The sequence below is a fragment of the Phalacrocorax carbo genome, chromosome 10 (genome assembly GCF_963921805.1).
Source record: "Phalacrocorax carbo chromosome 10, bPhaCar2.1, whole genome shotgun sequence".
NCBI classification, from domain to species: domain Eukaryota; kingdom Metazoa; phylum Chordata; class Aves; order Suliformes; family Phalacrocoracidae; genus Phalacrocorax; species Phalacrocorax carbo.
In genome coordinates, this window is record NC_087522.1 from 12,762,476 (window position 1) to 12,783,475 (window position 21,000).

Here is a 21,000-nt window from a genome sequence, read left to right on the forward strand (position 1 = left end):
GCTGTTGCGTACATTGCTGAGGGAGGAGGTCAGTTTCTATTTCTCAGCAATAGTCTCTTCACCCTTAGGTTTCCTGCACTCCAATGAGGAATGTTTCCAAACTGAAGGATTCTTAAACATTTCCACAAACATTCCCAGGTTCCTCAAGAAAAGCAAGGGCATTGACCTCCCGCACCTATTCTTGTTTGCAACAGGCCAGCAGGTGTAAGGCCATTACTTCATGGCAATTGTTCAGTGCAGTGGGTCGGTTTTAAATGTCTTTATACACATTCTGCACTTTGCTGAAACAGCCCAAAACATATTTTGTGATGGGAACCAGCCAACTCCCATGACATAAGCACCGTGTCCAAAGGTCACAGGCAGGGATAGCATAAAACAGACTTCTTCCCTGCTCCGGCTACTTCAAAATACAGAAGTTCTGGTATTTTAGTTTTGGACGCAGTTCCATTTATAAGGTAAACTTTGTGTCTGGTTTTTCATTTGTTCATACTCATGGATCAAGCATGGCAAAAATATTCTTACCAACAATCCCCCACAAGCTACTTCCACTTTTTCTTCTCCCCCAGCTAGTATATTTTACATTTTTATACTTTCAAATCCATCTTATTTAGTCAAAATCTGGTTGCAAGACACAACCCAAAAAAAGTTGCATCAGTATATACAGGGGTATGGAAACTTGCGAAGTAAAGGCAGGAACAAATGGCTTCTTAAACCATTTTCTGCAAGGAAAAATATATTGAAATGGCACACTCCTGAGTGTAATTTAAACTTGAGGTTCTGCACGATTAACTCGACATTAAAAGTCCATCTCTGGAATAGAAATAGTGAAATAGTCACCTATAAGATGAACTTGCAGGCATGGTTTGTTTCACTGATGGACAAAAAAAGGATTATTAGATAGTTTTCCATTAAAAAAATGGTTTGGGGTTTCTTAACTAATTTGTTTTTGCAGGACAAGGAGTCTGTAGTGGGTATTACTGTCTTGATGCTTTGAAGAACACTTTTTTTCATGTTCCCACAGAAAATCATTTGAAGGACAAGAAAACCTCTTCGCCTTTTTTATATAACAAATGGCTATGGCCTAAACCAATAAGAAAGCTTGAAATAAGTGCCTCTAATGTGACCGCTGAGACATTTCAGACTTAATTACATCTGAAGCAGGTTTAACCACCCATTTCTCTCCAGTTTCACACGAACAATAATTGCCCCTATAGCCGCACTGCAACATTGTAGAATTAACCACATCCTCAAGGAGCTGGAAGAGAAAAAAGGGAAACAAAACAGACTCCAGAGTATCTGTCCAGGCAGAACAGGCTCATTGATGAGTCCAGCAGGTCTCCCTTCTGCAGTAAGAATTAGAACCATTCCACTGAAGCAAGCATTGCTCTGTACCAAATGCCTAAAACAGGTAATGCTCTTTCTCACTTGGCTTTCTGCTTTAGCTCTTGTTGACTTACATGAAGTGAGAGATACAGAGAGAACATTCCTGAGTCTGTATGTACACATGTCCTTATGAACATCCTTATTAGTCTACTTCTTAAAAAACCCCAGTATTTTTACTTTAATATGCTGTGCAGATTTCACTGCAAGCTGTAATCTTGTACACCAAATGATACACTACCCCGAAGCAAAAAAAAGTTAGTACACTAATATAAACACAAATAAATAGCCTCTATTAATAAAAATGTTGAGATTAGTGTCCCTACATAAATCTTACACCTGGATCTTAACATTACAGGCCAGCAAGCATATTTGGAAGCTGGAATGTGGTTCTGCAGTTCTAGTATGGCTGGACCACTATAAATATGCTCCTCTGTGACAGGCAACAAACCCTCAGTGAATGAAAAAGGTTGCAAAATACTTTTTACACACTTAGGTCCTGTAAATGAAAGAGACAGCAATACTTACCTACTTAGGTAGCAGCAGGGCTATACACAAGCTTATCTGTTAACCACAGCTAGGATACTCTGCTGAGTCAAAGCCTAAGACACAGCAGTACAGTCCAGGAGTTTCCTGGCATAGTAGATAGTACAATTCAGGATGCCTCTGCCTCGCTGCAGTGCTGCTCAGCACTATGATACTCCTGCACAGGGAGATCATCCCCTCGTTTTGCAAACCATCTCCAGGGCATGCTGTTCAGAGTGCACAGCTCCCAAGCCCTTCCCACTACTGCATGCTCCAGACTGACTCTGGAAGCAGCATGGAGCAGCAAGTTTTGTTTGCTCCAAGACTGCAAAGTTCATTGAGGGTTACATACTTATTTTATGCCTTGTACATACAGGGTTTGTTTTTCTATCTTGGCTCAAGCAGGTTGAATTACAGATTCCTACTTTACCCTGTTTCTTCACTACAGGCGTTAATATAAAGAACAGGGTTTCACACTGCACATTAGGCTGAGGATCCATCCTCCCAGGTCTCCTGGAATGGACGAGGAAAACTAACAAAACCAGGTGCAGCTCCTCCTTCTTGCTTGCCAGGTTAGAGTCGCTAGACATCCTCTTGGTTCACTATACAGAAGTGATTGTTGGATCTGCCACCTAAAAATAAAACGTCTCACAGGAACATGCTGCTGTGCAGATAGATCTGGAATTGCTCCAAAACAATCCCTCCACACTGTGAGCCAAATGCACCTGAAAGGCTGGTGCTCTCTCACAGTCAAAGGAGTGTCTGAGTGAAGAGGTACAAGTTTACTTCTCTGGGTGGACTGAAGCCGGATTCAGCCACCGAACTAAATCCCAGTGCAAGCACACAAGTGTATCTTTACAAAGGCCCAGCTCAGAGCTTGCGGAAGTACATCCCAGCTTTCTGGTTTCAGGTGAGGTGAATGATGTTTTTCATTTTTCTTTCTTATACTGAAACAAAACCAATGAAACAAAAAAAAAATTTAAATTACAACAGTAAACTAGTAACTGGCCTAGAACTCAAGCCTGAGCTGTATCTCAAAATGTCACTGGTAGCGTTTTTTGGTGTTTGTACTGCAATGTCTGAAAATTGCCCACCTGCAGAACTAACTATACTTTAATTCTCAGAGTTGAGAAATACTGTGGTTTTCTTTCCTATTGTTTCCCTAATCTAGAAGCAATTAGGAGACATGACATCTCCTTGTGTAAAACAGAACAACAAGAGCTAACAATGACATGTCCCTAGCCAGAACTAAATCTGTCTGTCTGCCTGCCTTTCCCCGTTGACTCTCTTTCCCCGATGGCTCTCTTCAGAGGAAAAGCGTATCCTACTGAAATCTGAAAGACACCTTGTTCCTCTGGTACGGTTGGACAGAAGAACTAACTTCTTGTGAGACTTCTAGGAGAGTAATTTTGGCTAAGGAAGGCTTGCATCAAAGTTGCTTAATACACTTGGAATGAAATACTGTCTCATTAAAAAACTTAAAATATCCATTTTCTCCATCAAAAAGCTTGAAATCATAGATTTTGTTCATCTAGGGTCCCCTAAAATGTTTTGGTTTAGATACTTCATATGTAACCAAACTGTGAGTCACTTTTGAAACTTACCTATAGGCCTCTTTAGGCACAGCACTGTTCCCTGCGTGTAACACTGCATGACATGAAATACATAGTCTGCACAGGAGAGACATAAATAATCATAAAGGTATGAAGACTTCTCAGCTGCTATTCCCATGAGGCTCTGCAGAAGTGTAGTTGGACTGATTAGGGATCACCAATTTGTGTCAACATTAATATTTTCCTAAACTTCTCAGATTACAAAGGAGATGGGAAACTGCTCTTCAATCAGCTCTTGCTGGCAGCTAAGGCAGCATTCCAGACGATCCTCATCCAGACTGGCTGAACAATCATTCTGGGTTTGTCCTATTACTTTTCTTAAAACATCTATTTACTCATCATAATATGGAAAAGTTTCCTCATACATACTAGGAAAAAAAAGTTGTCTAGAAGATGTATTTTAACATCAGATATTACACATAATCTCTCTTACAACTGGAAATACAAAGCAGTGATCAGTAAAGGCCGTTGCTTTGGGTTCAGTTCTTGAGTCATCCACAGATTTTACGTACAATTTCGAGCAATCAGCCTGTGATATGCTTTCCTCATCTTTAATACAGAAATGATGCCACTACCTTACACTCAAGTCACATACCCTGTCCTACATACAAGTCATCACTGCAGCCTGTAAAGTTTTTGTAACAGGGTTTGAATCTTACTTAATGCCTGTACAGCACCTAGTACAACACAATTTCCATTTCAGTGCGATCAGGGACATCTGTGCAATACAGCGGTGGAGAATGAGAAGTTCTTGAATCAGCTTCTGGTCATTCAGTTCAGAGTCATATGTAATTAAGAAAGAATACAGCATTAAGTATTTCACATTAATAAAGTTAGTCATGGGACTGTCCAGAAATCTGAGCCTCCAGAATGAATGGTACATTATGAACCAGGGAGCTAAGGAAATCCTACCAACAGGCAGGGGTACATTCTAACACCAGGCTATGGTGACTTCTGTGTTTGTTTTCTTGAAAATACTGAAAATAAACAGACTAGTTTCCCTCAGATACATTCACTTCATTCACTCAGAACAATGTTTAAATTATTGTTCTAAGAGATACATAATGAGTGAGTCTTGGTTAAGACTCATTGCTAATAGTGCCTTATAGGACCTGGACAGATGGCCGCTTCTGGTTCTTCATTCTGGAATACCTAAAAAAGTTTTACAAGGAATTCTCTATTTCTTTCTGTATACAGTCTTTCTATTCCCATTCCAGTTGTTCTCAGATGCTTCCTGAAAAATCTTTTTCTAAAAGACAAGGCTCCACATGGAAAAAAACTGTACAGAAACTAAGCTTTCTCTGGTCTTTGACAGAAACTGTGTGCAACAGACTGATCAAGTGGGTTTGTTCAGAGTAATTCTCATGAATACTTATATATTGTATTTGACCTTTGTTTTGGGTCCTTATGCTCATGGATGCCATATTTTTCAGTACATTACTGATCAAGGTCAAGCAGTTAAAGATTTTGTGACGCTCACCAACACTTAAAACTTTCCTCCTTTGCCCTGTTAGAGGAAGTTTGCCACTGTTCCAACTCAGAGACAGCAAAAGGGAATGTCCAAGAACAACTCACCTACACCAACCCTTCCACATGACTAAAAATATATTTCCCATCAGTTCAGCTAAGACATCTGACTGCTACTGAAGCAGATGAAAAGTGTTCAAATCTTCCTTTCTAGTGACTCTGGTTTTGTACTGTAATGTCGTAAACTCTGTCATTTTTTGAAAATTTTTTTTTTTTTTTCAAAATAATTGTGCAACTAATACCTGAGGCTTTTGCAGAGATGGCCTGTATATGCTACTGCTATGGCTGAATTTAAGGCAAACTTTTCACAGTTTTCTTGCTGTTCTTATGAATTTTTCTTTCTTAAGTTTCATACTTGATTTAACCTATATACAGACTCTTAAAGAAGTTTCAACATTAAGACTGACTCACACATTCAGTTTGACTTCTTAGAGGCTAAATAATTTCCTTACTATCATTAGTATAAAGCAGAAAGGATGAAAAAGATTCTAGAAATAGATTTTTTTTATTTTACTTTTTTTTTTTTTAATTAAAAAGCCAGGCTTATTTTCAAACATCAAAACTCTTACCATGAAACTAATCAGACTGGACAATAGTTAACCATTGCAAATGATGACCAAAACTTAAACAATCCTACAAGCTAGGAGGAAGACATTTTTTCTTAACATTTGGAAGTTGTTCAGATGACTAAGAGTTATGGTGCAAATGAAAAAAACAAAAGTTTTTTTGTGGTGACTTTCAAAGTTACAGGTACTTACCAGGAACTACATTACCTGGTGCAAGCAATAAGACTGGAACGATAATATTAACAATGTGCTTTTATGACAAGGACTTAAAAGGATTAATGCTTAACATCAACATCAAAGCACTTTACAAACATGAACTCAGCTTCACAAGAACACCATCAATTGTTTGATATAAATATTTGAAAAGGGTGCACTAAGGAACAGACAGGCTGACAACCTGTCCAAAGTCCTATTAAGCTAAAGCAAAGGTGAAGCCAGCTGATGCCAGGGTAACACACACTGTGCACAGAATGTGAACTGATCTAAATGCAGCTGTAGAAAAGTCAGGTCTGACTTCCTCTCATAACAGGTCTGATTTTCTTTTCAGATTCAAAATAAAAACAAAGGAAGCTTAGGTCCAAGATCTCTGGTTCAGAGATCTGTGGTTTTAAAAAATTTGATGTTTCCCTCTGCTACAAAACATATAATACGAAGATCTGCTCAGAAATTCACAAAGAAGCTTGCAAGATCTATTTTAACTGAAATTTAGCTGAGCCAAGCAAGACTATTTCCCTCCAAAGCAGCTATGCAAGAATTACAAGTTATCTAGAAGACAGCGGTCATAGGAAAGCCTTGAAGCTGATAAAGTGTGATAAGCAAATTCAAGTGAACTGCACGATGGAGAAGCAAAGCCGCTCACATCTTGTTCCCAAGAACTTTGGAATTACGTTACACCCTTCGCATATCAGCAACAGAGTTTGCATAGGATAATATGCATGTGGTGTAGAAAGAGTATGACAAATGCAAGTGTGGCTGCGGACAGTTAAACCTGATGTTCTTACAGATGACATGGTTTTTATAGTATTAGTTAAGTAACTGATATCCTGAGTAGAGGTCAAGATTACATATAAAATGCTATATACTGATGTTTCTTTTCTCTTGGACTGTCCTGTCAAATTAGATGATATTTCTGTTCTTTATATGACTTAGAAGTCTTCTCTCCAAAAGCTTCAAAAGCTCCATGGGCCCTGATGGGATGCACCCATGAGTGCCTAAGGTGTTGTAATTCTTACCAACGGTTACTATTTCCACTGCCATTGGGTGGGCTGGCTGGGAACTGATATGTTGGCTAACAAGCAGCAGGTGAATCTCACATTCAAAGACAGCCCCTCTATAACACATTAATCTCATTTAACTTTAGAATATCAGACAGAAATCCCAAGATGTGCATCAGAAGTATTCCCAAATTGTAACCTATCCCAAAGTGTATTCATATAGATTAACAGCCGTATCAAATAGGGTAACAAATACTGGAAACACAGGCTAGATGATTACTGGCTGGCTAGATTTTTTTATTTATGGTGTTTTGTTTTTGTTATTTTTATTTTATTCCATCTCCACATGGATGCCGATAGATAAAAGTAAATTAAATTAAAATCTAATTACAGTCTTAACTTGGAAATCCTCCCCTGAATGGGGCATTAAAGTTTATTTTAAACCACGCATGATTGTTTCGATGCTTTGTAAACTCTTACAAGGACAAGAGAGATCAAGCTGCAGACGGCTTCAGCAGTGACCAGATGCAGCGGGTCCTATCAGACCACACAATCAGAGCAGATCTGTACAGTAACCTAAAACTCTAAAAGCAGCATTCTCTACTCTTTTTTGGAGAATAACTCTACTAGTTTTCTGAAGTAATTTATATCACAAACTACTTCAAGGCTCCCCAGCACCGTTCCCTGTAAACACATGGGCAGGTTAGAGAAGGAACCGCTTCTTTATCTGATCCTAAGCCTCCCCCCTTAGGGTTAGAAAACCAGCAGTCCCACCAAATCTGAAACATTCCAGTGGCAGTCCAGCACAATTTTGAATCTACTTTGTAGTCTTTTTTCTTCATATTTTTGTTCTTACTCATCGCCAACCTCCCCTCACCAGATGTGCTACAACAACCACTGTGCGATTTCTCCTGCCCCACGATGGATGCAGACCTAAAAGACAGTTAACCTGCTCCACTGAACAGCATGCCAGTCAAGGCGCACCTGAACAATATAGTTACCTGTATTTGTGATGCTGCACACTCAGCCCCCGGAAAAAAAAAGGATAAAGATCTTAAATAGAAACCAGTAACAAAAGAAAACGCCAAACCATTTCGCACACTGAATCAACAGTGAGTCACAACACGCCCAGACTTTGACTAACAGACCAGAGAATGAAGCAACATTGCAAAGAAAAAAAAATCCTCTATTTAGCGTGGCCAATAAAAGTTATGCAAAGAAATAAGTATGGGAAACAGTGGCTTTTTTGTACAAAGATCAACTGCTCAACTGCACTGGTAATTTCTTGATTTTTTTTGGGGGGGGGTCTGGTTTGGTGTTTGTTTTTTTTTTTTTTTTAAAATTACCCAGCAAAAAAACCTCTTATACATCATAAAAGCAGAGGGTAAATTTACTCATCACTGGATATTTCCAAACACTGTTGAAGGTCTCACCTTAACCATGATTTCCCAATTAGTACTTTCAAATTAGGATATATTCCTTCCCACCTCCCGCTTGTGACAGAACTATTAGGTATTTGTTCACATTTAGTCACCCAAAATTGAATTTCCACCTTCAGAATATTATCCTAAAGCAAAACTATGCAAACCCGATCCATTTACTAGGGCCCAGAATTTGTAGGAAAATTTTGCAAAGCCATTTTCAGGTATCTAAAAAACCCCACCACCTCTTGCAGGTTATTATTTTTTTTATTAGCTTCTTGTCATATTTTCTCTTTTTTAGTAGTTTCTCTGTAGTTTAAACAAGCTGAGAAAGGCCTAAAGTTTTCCTATAAATTAACTCAGAGAATGAAGTGTTTTGGTAGAAAAAGAATATGAAAAATCAGCTCTTCTGAACTACATGGTTTAATATAACAGACAGTCCCTATTATGCTTTATGTGAGAAATGTTTTAAATATCAGAGGATCAAGACTCTGCTCTTCTCAATTTCACCTGCCTACATGGAAGGATTCCCATCTTGCTGTGATTCTTCCAAAGCCTTAATCAAAACAAAACAAAAAAAACAACCCCACAACAATCAAGCTTCCTTTCCACATCCTAAAAAGAATTACATAAAAGCAGAGAGGAGAAGGGCAATTAGAAGTTTAAGTGACTCCCTTTAAGAAACTAGAAAGGACTTCTAGTTTCTTAACTTCGGAATTGGTTTCCTTAAAGTCTAGGAGACTAGACAAGAGAAGCTGACAGAGAGTTTTCTATTATTTCCGCTTTGACCATTCTGAAGAGACTGTCCTTCCACCTTCTGATTGTAAGAAGTTTTAGGAAGGACAGTTGTTGAAACTGAAACACTGAATGCCAGCCACCAGAAAACCCCCAGTGAATACACCCACTGTTGCATACTCAAAAAGCAGGCCTTATCTCCATAATTCACTGGTCCTACCTGCTACTCAAACAGCTTGTCCTAAGCATGCCATCTCCCTGCTGAGGAATCCACCTCCAAAGCTCACTGTTTGGTACATGCTACTGAGTAGAATTTCCTGTGCACGTTATTACTCATCTCACCCTGATGTGTGACAAAAATTGCAACAGGAACTCTGCTTTACCAAGTGTGTAAAATCTGTTGCAATGAAAAAGTAATACACAGTTGCATCCTTCCTACACCTAATGTAAGACAAGATGCAAAACAGAGTCAAAGGATCGCTAACAGGATATGTAGTCTTGCCAACTCTTGTGATTTTATTGAGTCTTCTAATTATGAAGAGGTTCTTAGAATCCTAATATTGCAACAGTATTACATGAGAACCTAATCTCTTACTGAATAAAAACATTTCTAGCCTTTGTGACAGGTCAGAAAAACAAGGATCCAGAAACACCAAACCAAAAATTGAAATCCTCACACAAAAGAGCATCTGTACAAAGGACTCTACAATCTCTGAGTGAATTCATGCTGCTGTGAGGGATATCCTCACTGATCAGACACTGCGGAATCATCCTTTCCACCTCCCTCAACCTGAACTGGCACATCAAGAGCCCTGGTGGGTGCAGGGTGAGGGGGGAGCAAAATGCTGCATTTGGTGGTAAGGCATACTCACCTGCAAACAACTTCTGTCACTGAACTATCAACATTTGACAGAAGTACCTGTCATCCTCCACTAAGATGCCCTTGGCTTCTTTCTTCCCCTTCTCAGCAATATGTACTTTCAAAGACCATATATACTAGCCTTAATAGTATATTAACAATTTTACAGTACTAATTAGTAGTCTATCAGGATGCATCAGAGGAGTAAGCATGTGGAATAAACGTGAGTACAGTTATTTCAGTTCACAGGTGACCGCCAGGTGTGAGCCTGATTGTTATTGCAGAGTCTATGAGCTTCTTCACTGCTTTTGTCTAAGAAAGGACAGATACAAGCAATTTCCCCTCAATATTAGAGGCTGGACAGTGTTTTCACTGTTATTCAAGACAGAAGTGTGCACACACATCATTACAACCAGGTTCTCTTAGGAAGAGAGAGACTACTTTTGTCCTTTGTAGGCCCTGCCTTCCTCTGCTGACTTGAAATTCTTTTCTCTAAGACGTTATGGTGGTTTTGCCTCTCTCTCCCTTCAGAAACTCCCTTTTGTATTTCTGGTAGCTCTAGCTGTTGAGGGAGAGCAAGCTCTGACTATCTCTGTAGTGGCGATAGAGTCTGACTAGCTGCCTTCCTCGACCCACTTGTCCACCAACATGCAATTTCAAACAGCAGCTGCAAATAAAGAGCAAGTTAGCATAACTGTGTCCTGAACTTTTCCATAACCCCCAGTTTGGTAGTACCACCAGATCAGCATGACACTTCCTAGCCCTTTAGTGACAGGGTGAAGTTGATATATTTGACATATTACTGCAACAACTACAGCTTTCCAAGAAGAGCTTGTGGGGATGCTGATGCTGGTACATAACTGAATTCTGAGCTACCTCAGTGTAACTTCTTAGTTTTGTGCAGACTTGTTTCAACTTCATCAAAAAGCTATTTATATCATTGACAAGAGCAATGTCGAAGTAAAGAGCCAAATGTTTCGTGGGAACAAGTGACCCATTTCGGAAGAGCAGCAGAGCTAGGAAGCCTCAGGAAACACCCTACTACTAACAACTGTACTGAAACAAACCTTCCATCCAAATTTTGTAACAATTGTTTTAGTAAGTTTTCTGGTAAGAGGCTAGAATATATTACCACTCTTAGTTTCTGTGCCAACAACATTAACTCATACAACCAGCTTAGCTCACACAACTGTTCATAGAACTCATTTAGTCTACATAAGTTTTAAGTGTACCTTGTAGTTTTAGACATTTTTCTAAGCTTCTTAGCAACCTAAACCTACTTCAAATAAATAATCCAAAAATGAGGACAAATTTACACAAACATGTCTTCATCCAATTAACTTAGAGTCAGAATTTATTTCTGCAGTAAAACAACAGCTTGTTTTCCCATGCTGTGTCACAATGTTTATTGCATACTGAAGCCGAGAAAAATGACGTGCAACAAGGAAACAGAGCCCAAGTATTCATCTGTCCTTATCGGTCATCCAAACAAGCAAAAAACCAATTTAAGCTGTGGCCTATGTGAAATATAAACCTTTATTTGGGGGCAAGACAGTGAGGATGGAATGATGATATCAGTATTTTCCATTCAACAAGCACAACATTTCCCAACTTTGTAGAACGAGTCTCTGAGGACAGACAAAAAGCTTTCAACATATCTCAAAATATCTCATAATTTAAGCCTGAATAATAAGGCACTTGATAATCTTTAAATGGATTAAGAGGTGAAATTTTTGAGAACTGGCATCCAAAAACAACAATAACTTTAAAACCTGGACATGTTTGCAGAAAAGCTGTTAGTAGAACCCTTGAGCTAAAAACAGACACAACTGAACACCATCCAACCAGACCAACTGACTTTCTCCCCACCAGCTCAACTGCCTAAACTGTGTGTGAACACTTGCCTGAAACCTTTCTTCCAATTTTGCCAGTGGAGAGTTACAACTTTCATCACCTCTCCTTATTTGAGAGGTAAAAGGTATCAGCTTAAAATTCAACTGAATTTTCAGGGAGTCCACTTGCATAAACAGGGAGCTTACATTGCTAGCTGCATGCAGCACCTATTCAAAAAGATCACCACTAAGTGCCAATACAGCTTTTGTCTTCACACAAGCTCTAACATGGTGGCATAAAAATGCAGTTAGGGATGCAATTTCTTCTCCCTACCAAATAGCTGCATCCATGCAATCCCAGCAAACTTTTGCCTTGATATAGAAACAAATCAAGCAGTTTAGGCATCGAAGAATAAAGATATCTATCTCCAAATGGTGCATCTTTACTTAGACAAGAGTTACTTTGATAAAGATATAAACAGTTTCACTTTCTCATTTATATAACTATGCTGGAATTAATTATCTTACTGATAAAGACATGGATTTACCTATTAAAGGACTGTTCAAGGGGCTGCACTTATATATTCACAGGGACTAAGAAAAGTCAAGTCCTGTCAAGTTCATCTTCATCCCTGTCAGAATGGAAGAGGGCTTGAGGCTGTGCTTTCATTCCATCTCCGACCATTAGTAACACAGTGCAAGATGGTGAACCTGACTCAATGTCCAAGTCTAAAAAGATCTTGTACAGAAACAGAAAAAAAGTGACAAGGCAAAAGGCTGCAGAAGTTCTGAGGCATCAAATGATACAGGAACCACAAAACAGTTTCAAATAGAAGGGAACTTCCTGGCCACAAATTATAAAATTTGTATCCTTACAGCAATATTACTGGCAGGATGTAGAAGGTCCGACTGCCAGGAGCAGATTTAAGCTCATTTTCCCCAATATACCATGTTTTAATATTTACGTCTTATGGTATACCACAGTGTTGTCTCCTACCTATGATACCTAGCTTGCTTATTTCACAGTACATGTGATTTAATTCCTTCCTAAGAAAGCTTCTGGAGCAATGCCTAGTTCGAGAAATAACATTTCACAAGGAATGTATATTGACTGTAATTAACTCCTATAGAGCATGGATGCAGATGGAGAGGCTAATTAACAAGAATCCAACTAATAACTCTGTTGGATTTGATCCATATACTGAACTGGCAACACACAACAGAGAAAGAGGCAGAGGGTGCAAGGATATATCTGGGGAAGAAATCACACATGACGGCACTTTCAAAGTGGTTTACCGACACTTTAAATGTTGCCCAGCCATGCTTAACCCTTGGTCTCATCTACTTTCCATCACCTCCACAGGCTTCTTTTCTGCCCTCTCTATCAGGCTATGTCTTTCCTGCACACACCATGCAAAAACACCCTGGCTATTCCAGTTTTCAGCTTACAGATTAAAATGCCTGACATTCACATATGCACACCATGATTCTTAACACAAGCCAGCTTCTACAAATTTTGCATTCCTCTGTCATTGAATGTCCTTGTGCATCAAATCCAGCAAAAGAACATGAAAGGGAAGGAAGTTTTCTTAGTAACACCATTTTTATTGCCAAGTTCCATTTACAAAGAAAGGTCTATTGTTCATTCTTGTCCAGGGTTTCAATAGCCATGACACATAATTAATGCAGCAAATACAGATTCAGCTATAGAAATCTAGATTTCAGAAACATACACCAATATTTTGTAATTTCACTCCCTTCCCAGACACTTATATACATTTTTCTTTAAATTAATATGTTGTCACATTTACTGCAAATGTCTAACATAACTTACATTAAATAATTAATACTTATTGCCTGTAGAAAGACATTTCAGAATTTGATTCACCCCATGTTTGGGCTTTTTTCCATGTAAGTATATGCTCAGGACTTTTTCCTTCTTCTCCCCCAAAATGAAGTACATTTCAGACACAACTTTCTTGAAATATATTTCATCGGAGAACAGTCTTTCATGTTCATTAACTGCTTTATGTAGTGTTTAAATCCCAGGTACATTCATTCTTCTAGAAAAATACATTTCCCTCTTTTTGCACTTACAACAATCAAACTTACAAAACAGCTCAAAATGAAGTAAAAAGTTTGCAACAAAAGTATCAACACACCTATTCACAAGTGGAGATGCCTAAAGTTATCCCCTAAAGTTTAAAATGCTTCCAAGCAGGTCCCCTAGAGTTCTAACAACGTATTATTCAGTGCTACCGCTGAGTGAAATGAGGCTCCTTGAAATTTTAACAGTCTATAAACTTGCACACTTGAATCTATTCTCAATCCTTTTCAAAATTATCTCCATGTTCATTGTAAATATTTCTGCTGCAGTTAGTCCTTAAAATACACCCAAACACAAAACCTCAGGCCTTCTCATCTCCTCAAACGTACTTAAGTTATCAGATTGCAATTACTATGTCTTAAACTCACTTTAGGATGAGTACCCATAACCAAAAGTAATGGAGAACAAGATAAATAAGATTGCGATCTTAAAAGAATCCTGGGAACACTATATACTAGTCTGAACCTTATTTAACTTATTTAACTTTAGTCGTCGACAAGTATCCTTAGTCATTACCTGCTTCTTAAGCCCTTTTTAGTTATTTTTTACATTAACACACTTCACACGTTTATTTATGCTAACAAGACAGTCACAATAATGACTCAAGTTTTTCCTTTTTGCATTAAGAACAAATGAATTCAAGTTAGTAAAATAATAAAACAAGATACTGCCACAGTGCACATTTATTAGACAAGCAAAATTTGGCTTTACATTTGTAATACATTAACAAACATAAAATACATATTTAATAACAGCTTGCAAAAGAAATCATATCTGAGCAATGCGCAAATCTAAAAATTTTGGGAGATCAAAATAGGGAAAATTCTGTACAAATGTAATATAAAAATACGTTTCCATATGAAAGAACCTTCTGTTTGAGACTCAGTCCAGAACTGCGTTTCCCATGTTTTTGTTGCTGCTCACAAAATCCTGAGCAGCAGGAAAAAACCCCAAGCACTTCCTCCCTCCCACCCCCTAAAAACATCCCACCCTAGCACACCGTGCTTAGATCATCACCTGCTTTTCAGAAGCCATTAGGAGACAGTAAGGGTTATTATCAGGAGACAGCAAGAGTTATGATACTTGTTTCTAATTCATGCTGCACACATTAGGAAAGGTGAGAGCAACAGAGCAGGCAAGCACAGCAGAACCACTCCAAAGGCTTCTAAATAATAGAAGTGCAGTGCCCAGGTTCGTGATGTCCTAGGGTAGGCCAGTGATAGTTAAACAGTGACATACCAAAAAACTCTTTCAAGAAGAATGACAGCAACAGTTAGGAAGAGAATTTTCAACACATTTAGATGCCTGACATTAGGTTGCCTGAAAATAAGTAGGAGACTCATCAAGGAGACTCATTATCTCTGAGGCAAAATGCCTATATCTCACTGATTCCCCCATCTGATGCCTCTTTGCAAATCTGTCATTCAGCTATAGGACTAAAACACTTAGTTTCCTAGACAACAGCTGCCTGTGCAATGTTCTTATAAAAACAACTCCCCATTTAACTTTAGCTGATAAGTGAAGACATCAGAATATTTAGCATGGTGGGGTTTTTTTGAAAAGTACTACATGCGGGTTAGTGAAACTATTCATTAGGCTCTTCTGCAGTTATTTACCTGTAACACATGCAGCAAAAAGAGTGACTGATTAAACTAGAGCACTGACAGCACCATGTGATTGAAGTGTTTACTTTTATGAAGTGGCTTCATACTTATGACCTGCTTGTCTGATAGCTTACCTATGTCTTCAAGCATACAGTTTTAAGATTAATTTACCACTAGTAAAATAACACACAATTGCAAGGTAATTATTGAATTCCTAGATTGCTTAAAGTAATCATCTCAGGCTGTTTGCAGTAAGTGTGGAAATTATAGTCACTCATGTCTTACTGCTTAATTAGAAAAAAAAAAATCACAGTAATTGCAATCCTAAAGATTGCTGATCTTGCTATATAAAAAAACTATTTTAACCATCAGTTTTTAAATTCTACACACGAGAATACTTCAAATCCACAAAGGAACGTTACTTTCCCCCGTATTCTGTCTCTACTGGGCAGAGGGTTTGTATGAATCACTGGACATTGACTTAAACTCTGAGTACCGATCTAGACTGGAGCCTTTAATGCTGGGTATGGGAGAAGAATTTCTAAATGTCACATGCCTGTCCTTTAGCAACAATACTGCAAAAGAATAAATGAATTCTGGAAGATAGTTCCCATTTTAACTCACCAAATGACTTCAAGGAAAATTCCAACTGCATTGTAAAGCAAAGAACATTGTGAAGCTTCTTTAACAGGTGTAATTGCATACCTTTTGTTTTCAAGCTCAACTTAATTTATGGAAAAGAAGCCAGAATTTTAGTTTACTGTGAACTAGCAGTGGAGAATACAAATGAGCTCAGTCCTTATACTGTAAATAATTCATGACTTTACACACAAGATACAGCTTTTAGTATTAATATATGTGACCACATTTCTAATGAATTTGGATTAATCTACACAGCTTGTAAAGTGAAGTTGAGGAAGCTTAAACTTTGGTTTCTTTCCATATCAAAGAACTTCTGCAAAACAGTTTTTGCACACAAGTTTCACACTGCAAGCATTGCATTACTTCCATAGTGAAGCAGACGGTAGAACTGGGCACTAATGTTTCCTCCCTCCCCTTCTTTACCAAATTACAAAGTGTATGCTGCCATTACTCTCTTCGCAAATGAAAAGCTTGAGTCTTGTTCTTTGTTGTACACTGGATGACAGAAAAGCAAAGGGGACCAGCAAGAGGCAGCGAGACCTAACAGTGAAGGCAACACATAGCTCTGCTAAACAAGTAATATCTTGGTAAAATTTGCTGAAACAAGACACACAGACCATAAAATAGCAAAGTAACATTCAGTATGCCTTGGTTTCTTTGGCTTCTCTTCTCCAAAGGAAGAGAACAGTAAAACTATTTTATGTTAACAGAATATGGCTGAAGATAGGCATAGCCTCTACAAACACACACTGAGAATTTAGCATCTCTCCAACATTTTGGCATTTTGCTCTGGAACGTTGCTATATTTATTTTAGAGTGCTTTCATCTCCCTCTGCAGTATTACACTGAAATAGTGACCCATTTGAACAGTCAGCTGTTCAGCTGCTGCTCTCATTTGCAACTTGGTATTTGTATTTGGTTAGAGAGAGTGATGTTACACTGACTCAAATCAACTTTTGTTTAGAAAGAAGCTACATTTGTGGCTAATGTGCTAATGGTTTCTTGGTCGAGTTTCCTTTTTACAGTGAAAGGGGGATAAGGAAACAGCCCTTGAGATTTTCTGATAAGAGAGAGAGAGATACTACTCTTCAAGGAATTGTAGATGAGTAACACCATACTTGCAGAGATAAAGATTACTGATGACAGATTATTTCAGCATCTCCAGAACATTTACATTCTAAAGTCTTCTAACGTGGCATGAAGCATTGTCAAAGCTTTAACAGAAGCAAATAAGTAAAAAACCAATTGCTTCTGTGGCATAACCATTCAGAGATTTCAGTTGGTCTGCACCAGTTGTAGCATTCATATAACAACACAACATTAGTAGAACTGGTGCAGTCAGAGCTTTCCCAATGTAAATCCATCTTTGCAGAGAGTTTCTGATAGAACTGCTAAAAGATATCCCACCTTACCAGCCCTTGACCAGCAAGGCTCTGCCAGGAGATTAGACAGTAGACCTAGTCTCCTATTTTCCTAATAACAGTATCTATCTCAGTAATTTCCTGTGAAGCTCTCAGTAGCCAACTGGTCATCAGATTGAAAAGCCACTCAAAAGCAATGAAAAGCACAAAGTCAGCTTTCTTTCCCTCTGTCCCACTTTTTGTGCAGTACTGCTCATGGGTGAGATTATGCATACCCATTAAAAAGACTCTTTGTATGTGGTCCTAATCTTGCTAGAACTGAATTTGAAATTAGATAAATAAAGATCAAGGTTTTCCTGTCTAAAATTAATTCTATTTAAGGGAACTCAGCCTGCACAGTGGTATTTTGTGTAGTCTAGGTCAAGAGTTAAGTTAAGAACCAACATAAAATGCTTTCAAATTAAGTAAGGCATCATTTTTATAATGATCTTCAGAATATTATTGGGCTACATTGTAATGCTGCAACTTACTAGAAGTCTAGACTGCAATCAGTTCAGCAAATAAAAACTTATGTGGTCCTTGTGCCCAAATTGCTACTGATGTCTAGGCTTGCTCAGGTGCATCTGCATTAGCTGCAACAGTGACTGCAGTGTAAACTCACCCTAAGCATATGCAATGTAAACTCACCCTAACCAAAAAAAAAGGCAGGCTCTTACTCCAGCAATGCCAAATTCTCATCCTATTTCCATAGTAGTGCTGAGGACACCTAACTCTCAGAATTCATTTAGAGTTTGGGCCACCCTGGAATGGTCAGAATATTGGTTAATTCAATTTGAGGCAAAGTAGAAGTCACAGAAAACTAGAAATAACAAGACTGAATGCAAAAGCTAATAAGGGAACAAAAAAAAATACTGCTTGCATTCAATAGCAGACACCTTGTATATATGTTTTATAAAGATTAAGTTACTACACGAAGGAAAAGATGGGTAAAGCGAGCAAAGTAATACTTGTGCATTAGTCAACCTCATATATAAATATAACATTTAAAATAACTTCAAGTATTCCATCTGACAGCCAGGAAGAGGTACAACAAGAGACTGGGAAGTAGGTAAAAACTTTTCAGATTCATCTACTTGATGTGAAATTAATGTTAGCAGAGACAGAATGAGGAAGCAGATTGCACTGATGACTGAAATCACGATACCAAGTAGCCTTCAATCTCTGAGAGCCAGAAAGCACTCAATGTTATGAGCAGACCAATAAGGACAATCTGCTCATTTTACTGTTAAATTAACACACATGGAAATTGATGAGAAATCTTAAATTCCATTTATGTTAAATTACATATCAAATCAGCAAAAAAGATTCCAAACTATAACCAACACTTTTCCACTACTTTCTGTCAACTTGGTATCACGATGTAGGAAGCAAAGTAAGGCAAGCATAAACAACGTTGCTACATAATCTGAGTTTAACTGTGATACTATCCCATATAGAAAAAAAACCACCCTGCATAATACTTTTCAAGTTTCAGGCTTGCAAAGGAATTATCAGTTAGATATGGTGACCTTCTTCCTACATGAAGATGAAATAATTTAAAAAACCTTTTTAGAATAAAACTGCTTCCGTCTGCTTCAAGAAGTTGTCCTTCAGTAGAAAGTATATAATCATCCCTCAGAGGGGTAGCAATTTGACTGTCAGATGCAAGCAAGCTATAGCAATCTCAAAATATTTCACGTTCCTCTGCAGCTGATTAAGCAAAGACTAAAGTAGTCCCAGAAGTCCCTTATGTTAATCTGAATAAGCATTTGTCATTAAATTTCAAGCTTTTACCTTTTAAAAAATTGTTTAATATCTTGCTTTGAATCATACCTTGAAATAAATATTACACATGGCAAAAAAATACTGAAGTCTGGAGTCCTACGAAGACAACACTGAAAGTGGCCAAACGTGCTGGTATCACACAGACCTCCAAAAGATGAATAAGATCAGGATTTAAAAAACAAACAAAAAACCCCAACCAAAAACAAACAAAGCCCCCAAACCAACCAAACCTAAACAACAACAAACTGAAAAACACACCACGTCTCAAATGGAAATGTTAAGTCTGTACTACAATATCTAGGTTTTTTCTGGTCAATGGTATGTCTCCAGTTTCAGAGAAGTAATGATGCAATATCCTGAAGCCAGGTATCTAAAAATGCCTTCACTTTGCCATAATACTGTAGACCTTTTACAATTAACTTAGTTCCTGCAGCTGGAACTCTATAATAGGAAGAAAGTAGGTGCTCTGAAAGACTTTCATGTTCTTGTATAACAGAAATTGGTAGGAAACAACCAGTCCAGATTCCAAAGTTGTTTTTTCTTTTTCTTTTTTTCTTCTCCAGTTTAAATATGCTGAGCATCTGATGTTTACTCTAAAAGCTGCCCACATTCTCTTTCATCAGTGGGTTCCTTCTTGTGGACCAGATGGCCCCTCAGGCTTCAAGAAGTATCTGCCCTCCCAAAGCAAAAACAGTGAAGAATTTGGTTGTATTTGCTTCGCTGTTTATCACAGTCTGCAGGCTGGCTTTAGTCAGAACATTCTTCCTTTACCTCCTTTACCTTGCAAACTTCAACTTCAGATTGCAAAGAGGACTGAGGAATGCAGCTGAATGTTCGAATGCTGTGCGGATCAACTGGTGGCACCAGTGTAAGTGACTCTACACTTAGCGCATCTGTATTGTCATCTGTTATTAATGATATTGTGGGCTGCTGTGCAGGAATCAAGCTAGGAGACAGGTTTGCTGTTTCTATGTCACTGTTTTTTACAGCATTCTTGCTAGACTTTGAGACAGCTGAAAGAGTTTCATCAGTCAACACCATCTGACCAGAAATGATCATCTGACCAGAAATGGTCATCTGAGGCTGCTCTGGAGCTGAACCACCATCTAATAAAAGAAAACACCAAGAAACAATCAACATTCAACTCTGTATGTACATTAAGCCTAAGAGTATACTATTATGTATGAAAATTTAAGAATAATTGGGTGAAAAATACAGTTCTGTGAAGCACTCTGCTTACACACTCACATTTTAGTAATTAGAAATAAAACAAAATATTAGGAAGGCATAACATAAAATGCCAGCAGGAATCTGTTCAAACTAGGAACCAGAAAACTTTACACATTTAGTATCAGAATATGCAGCAATATCAGAAATATTCCTAGAGAGAAGAAATTGAGGGGAAAAATAAGGAAGCCTCTCCAGTATTTAGTATAGACTAAAATTAATAGCCACCCCATACCAGGAAGCTCTTTAGAAAGAAAAACAAACAAACAAAACCCACACAAAACAACCCCATATAACTAGTTCTGCAAAAAGAGGTGGCTTGTTTCTTACAAAAATTGGGAAGTCATTCTCTCATTTCATTCTCCACATGAACATTTAAGTGACACCTCAACCACAGAAAGCAGAACTATGGAAGAACAGGAAGGAGAATAATGTGCTTACTGTAACTGAAAGGTGCTGCAAAATAGGCCTGTTTTTAGACAGGCTTGTGTTATATGGTTTTTTTTTGTGCTCCTAAGCATGGAGCATAAAACACAGATAAAACTGGGAATAAGCATTATGTA

The 21,000-nt window shown here is 38.1% G+C and overlaps 1 protein-coding gene across 4 annotated transcripts in view; it reads right to left on the bottom strand.

Moving 5' to 3' along the window:
• Positions 1–13,256: 13,256 nt before the first annotated feature.
• CLEC16A (C-type lectin domain containing 16A) overlaps positions 13,257–21,000 on the bottom strand; it is a 94,984-nt gene continuing 87,240 nt past the window's right edge. For 2 of the 4 annotated variants that reach the window (XM_064461901.1, XM_064461902.1), the window contains one exon: positions 13,257–20,316. In XM_064461901.1, coding sequence (XP_064317971.1) covers positions 19,958–20,316 — 359 coding nt within the window. In that variant the 3' untranslated portion in view covers positions 13,257–19,957. The remainder of the gene's footprint in view (positions 20,317–21,000) is intronic. The other 2 variants (XM_064461904.1, XM_064461903.1) reach the window with 2 other exon arrangements.